Source organism: Taudactylus pleione, unplaced genomic scaffold (genome assembly GCF_031769625.1).
Source record: "Taudactylus pleione unplaced genomic scaffold, aTauple2 ptg000201l, whole genome shotgun sequence".
Lineage (NCBI taxonomy): Eukaryota > Metazoa > Chordata > Amphibia > Anura > Myobatrachidae > Taudactylus > Taudactylus pleione.
The window spans coordinates 60381272-60386204 of record NW_028284603.1 but is presented as its reverse complement, the minus strand read 5'-3'; the positions used below and the strand labels follow the sequence as shown (position 1 = coordinate 60386204).

Genomic DNA, 4933 nt, shown 5'->3' with positions numbered 1-4933 from the left:
CCTGATTCTGTTTTTTTGATTGAAAAAAGCATTCTTTATTAACATAAAGATGGCAAAAAACATACATAAATCACACATACAAGTGTACTGTGTCGCAGCACAGCCTAAACCCAATACACTATCAAACATAATCAAACATACAATATAATGCATTGCAAAACATATAGCACAAGGCATCCTATACTATACATAATACTTTGCATTATTCATTCACTACTTAAACAAAAACAACAATCAACAAGGTCTATGGGTGTGGAGGGTAGAGGGGAAGGGAGGGGGGAATCACAGAACTGAAGTTTTTATTGAAAGACAGACACATATATGGGAAGGGTGAATAAATAGAAAGACATATCAACAAAACATCAGTCTCTGTGAAAAATGGGGGAAGGGGCCACTGTCCCAGTCCTTGTTGGACAATCAAGCATGGGGGGAGGGGGCAGAAGAAGGGGGGTTTAGTCCTCTTCTTCCTCAGGGCTGTCCATGATGGAATAGTCTCTTAGCAGGCTGTGAATCAGCCTGCGACAGTCCTGGATAGACATCCTCTCCCTCCGCAGAATGAGGCGATTCCTGGCAAGCCACAAAGCGTCCTTAACACAGTTCATAAGGCGCCAGGCCTCCTGGATTGCCCCATAGGTGTGGGTGCCAGGAAACAGTCCATAAAGTACCGAGTGGTACGAAAGGTTGCTCCTTGGCACACAGTCTTTGAGTTCATTTTCCAGGGCATCTAACAACAACTGTGCATAAGAACAGTCCCAAAACAGGTGCATCGATGTTTCCTCGTGAGAGATACACCAGGGGCAATGTCTGTACCTGCTCAGGTTCCGGGAGTGCATGAATGTCCTTAGGGGCAGACCCCCTTGGATTGCCATCCATGACATGTCCTTGTGTCTATTTGTGAGCCTTTTGGAGGCCACATTTTCCCATGCATGCTTGGCAGTTGCTGAAGGGAGCCCTGGAATAGGCTCCATAATGTCTTTGGCTCTGATGAGCTTGTGGATAGTCTTAGGTTTCCACAAGTCAGGTTTAACTCCCTCCAGTTGGTGCTCCCTCACAAACTTGGACACATCCAGGTAGAACCAGGGAGTGTTCCAGTTGTAAGGGATGGAGCTGTCCCACTTTGCCCAGCCTAGGGCCCTCCAAAGGGGTAGGAGGAAAAAGCGAGACATGGAGTTTCCTGCAGAGTCATTATCAGTCTCACACAAAGTCCTGCGGATGCAGTTGCAAACAAAGAAGGCTCGCAGCATGGTGGGGATATCTGGTATTCCCTTTCCACCTTTGAGGGGCTCCTTGTACATAACTGTCCGCTTTACTCTGTCCATCTTGGAGCCCCAGATGAAGTGAAACACTGCCCTTGTGATGGCCCTGCAGACCGTGACCAGAGGTGGCCAGGCCTGCGCTGTGTACTGCAGAACGGGAAGGATCTCGTTGCGCAGTACAAGTGCTTTTCCTTTGATGGTAAGGTCTCTGAGGCTCCACAGTCCAATTTTTTGCCTTACAGTGGCAAGTCTTTCATCCCAGCACTTCAGGGCCGCACCTTCACCACCAAGCCAGACTCCCAGAATTTTGATGAAGTCCGGCTTGACAGCAAAGGGGAATGGAGTGGAGGATGACAGGTGCCACTGCCCGAACAGCATAGCCTCTGACTTCCCGCAGTTGACTTTTGCCCCTGAAGCTCGGCCGAAGCTCTCGCAGGTCTGGACGAGTGCTGTCACCGAACTCTGGTCAGCGCAGAAGACAGTGACGTCGTCCATGTACAGCGAACACTTGGCCTCTCTACGGTCTGGACCCGGTGCGATGACCCCTCTGATCTCTGGTTTCCGTCTGATGCATACAGCCAGGAGCTCTATAACACAAACAAAAAGAAGAGGTGAAAGAGGGCAGCCTTGTCTGACCCCAGATAGAATAGGAAAGGGGTCAGTCTTCCAGCCGTTCACCAACACCGAGCTGTGAATATCAAGGTACATCAGGTTAACATACGTGCAAAACAGTTCACCAAGCCCAAACCTCTGCAGGACCCTACCCATCAACTCATGTGAGACACGGTCAAAGGCCTTCTCCTGGTCAAGGCTGACCAGAGCCGCATGCACGTTCCGGTCCTTGATGTAATGGACCGTGTCTCTGAGGAGGGCAAGGCTATCTGCAATCCTGCGGCCAGGAATGCCGCAGGTCTGGTCCGGGTGAATGATCTGTCCGATGACAGCCTTCAGCCTGTTGGCAAGTACCTTGGCCAGGATCTTGTAGTCCACGTTCAGGAGAGAGATGGGCCTCCAATTTTTCAGCTCACATCTCTCCCCCTTACGCTTATACAAGATCGTGATCAGTCCCTCCCTCAGTGAAGGAGGCATTTTGCCCTCCACCACCATCTCCTTGTACAGCTCGAGCAGGTCCGGGCCAATGAGGTCCCACAGCGCTACATAGAGCTCTGCTGGGAGACCATCACTGCCCAGGGTCCTGCCCTGCCTAAAGGATTTAGCAGCAGAGTGCAACTCCTCCAACACCAAGGGAGCATCCATGGCTGCTTTACCTGCAGGATCAATAGCGTTAGTGATACCTGACAGGAACTCATCAGCCACAGCACTGTCCGTCGTCTTTGGGGAGTAGAGGTCGCCATAGTAGTCCGTGATGACCTTCATGACGCCCTCCTTCCCCTGCCTGGGAATACTGGTCTCATCTCGCAGCTCAGTCAGGGGCGTGTGGCCAGAGTGGAGTTTCCTGAAAAAGAAAGAGTTACATTTCTCACCCTTCTCCAGGTTCTCCACCTTGGAACGGAAGACGATGCGTCTGGATTCCTCCTCGAAGTGCCCTTTCAGGCTCTTTTTGGTCTCCTCCAGATCATCTCTCACGTCCCAGCCGTACCGTTGGAGGTCCTGCAGGGACTGCAGTTGTCTCTGCAGTCCCTTGAAGTTCCTCTTTCGGTCGCACGCCTGTTGTCTTCCTTTGACCTGAAAGAAACTGCGAATGTTAGCCTTAACATATTCCCACCAATCACTCATGCATTCAAAATAACATTTATCATTCTTCCATGTGATGTAGGCATCCTTCAGCTCGGCCAGCACCTCCTCCCTTTCCAGCAGAGCACAGTTCAACTTCCACGAGCCTGGGCCAGGAGGAAAACCATTGCCCAGGTCTCCTTGGAAGAGAATGGCTCTGTGGTCAGAGAAGAAGCAGGGAACCATAGCATGCCTATTCTGCTTCACTGCTCTAGAGGTAAACACAAAGTCAATGCGGGAATGCACCGAGCCATCGGGGCGGCTCCACGTGTAATTCACGGAGCCAGCCCCCATGGAGCCCACAGCATCCCGCAGAGAAGCTTCGGTTACCATTTCTATGAGCAGTTTAGATGTCAAATCAAGCTTAGCAGTGTTGCAGGTGCTGCGTCCATCCTCCTCCATGGGGCAGTTGAAATCTCCGGCCATCACTACTGCCCTAGTGGTTGCGAGCTGCAGCCGCAGGGTCTGGAAAAGCTCCAAACGCTCATTCTTACCAGGGGATGCATTCACACAGATTAGCCTAATAGGCTCACCTGCCCAGGAGCCGTCTACGATAAGCAATCTGCCGCAGACGAGCTCCTGAACAGAATCTAGTGTGAAGAGGCTCCCCCTAATAAGAATGGCGACCCCTGCAGACTTACACTCACCCCCACCAGACCAATAAGACGGACCGTGAGACCACTGCCGGCCCAGATGTCTATAAGACCTGGAAAAAGGAATAGAGCATTCCTGCAACATGTAAACATCACATTTCTGAGTATCTAAAAATGCAAACACAGACTGTCTTCTAAACTTATCCTTAATACTCCTCACATTAATGGTAAAAAGGGAAAAAGACACCATTAGTTGGGAGAAAGAAGGTTAGAACACGGAAAATACATTTAGCTACCACTCTTGTCGGGCGGTGCTTCCTCTTGAACGGTTGCTGGGTCGCCCTGTTGGGGCGGCTGCATACAGCTCTGGATCAGCTGTTCGATTAAGTTGTCAGCATTCAGGTCAGGTACTACCTCCTCCACGAGGCTTTCCACCATTGCCTCCATCTCGTCCTCTAGTGGAAGAGGGTTCTCGACCTGTTCTACCGCCAACTTCTTGGAAGGGTCGGGGTCAGCAGCTGGGCTGTCAAACTCCTTTCGCTTCCTGCTCGACTGTTGAGTGCCTGCAGAGGATACAAGAGGGGGAAACTCTTCCTCGGAGAGGAGAGAGACAGGGGGGGTGGAAGAGACAGTGGGATGGAGAAGGGAGCGGGAGGGAGAGGGGGGAGGGGTTGTGCCAGCAGTGGGGGTGGGAGTTGCTGTCACAGTGGGAGGAGGGCATGGGGTAGGATGGGTGGGAAGGGGTGGGGTAGGAAGGGTAGGACGGGTGCGGGGGGGTGGGGTGGGGGTGGAAGGTTTCTTACCCTCCTGGCGCCTCTGCTGGCCTTGTCCAGTCACTGCTGCCACGTAGGATTTTGCCCTATTGGGGCAGTCTCTGTAGACATGGTTCACCTCCCCACAGAGGTTGCACTTCTTGCAGGCTGCCACCTTGCAGTCTCTCCCAATGTGATCCTTCCCACCGCAGGTCTTGCAGATCCGCGGCTGGTCCGGATAACTGAGAAATCCAGCAGATGCGCCCAGGGAGAAGAACTGTGGCAGGTGCACAACTCCATCGGGGCTCCAGTTGTCTTTTAGGAGCTTGACGATGACAGCCCACTTGCCTGTCCAGAAGCCATTCCTGTCCAGGATCTTGGAGGGCTCCTTGATCACCGTGCAGAAACGGCTCAGGAAGGTGGCGATGTCCTTGCCAGGCGTGTGTGGGTTCTGCATTGAAACCGTCACCCGCCTCTCCTCTCTTTGGATAGGGCAATTGCCCACAAAGCGAGAGAAAGGGGATTCAGGCCTCGCCGCTTTCACCGCTTCCCAGTACCTCTTGCAGATTGCAATGGAGGCAAAGGTCACGTAAAAGAT

General features: G+C 52.2%; 1 protein-coding gene across 1 annotated transcript; it reads right to left on the bottom strand.

The window, feature by feature from the left end:
* Positions 1-452: 452 nt before the first annotated feature.
* On the bottom strand, positions 453-3416 carry LOC148518642 (uncharacterized). The gene is made up of 2 exons (XM_088477645.1): positions 2552-3416; positions 453-1843 (listed from the first exon to the last, which is right to left on the bottom strand). The coding sequence occupies exons 1-2, from the start codon at positions 3414-3416 to the stop codon at positions 453-455; spliced, it is 2256 nt and encodes a 751-aa protein (XP_088333771.1).
* Positions 3417-4933: the final 1517 nt, after the last annotated feature.

Excerpts from the sequence above, each read along its gene's own strand:
- LOC148518642 (XM_088477645.1), bottom strand. The coding sequence starts at position 3,416 with ATGGCCGGAGATTTCAACTGCCCCATGGAGGAGGATGGACGCAGCACC. Across the intron at positions 1,844-2,551 it reads GGCTGATGAGTTCCTGTCAG|AGCTCCTGGCTGTATGCATC; the intron begins GTATCACTAACG and ends TTTGTGTTATAG.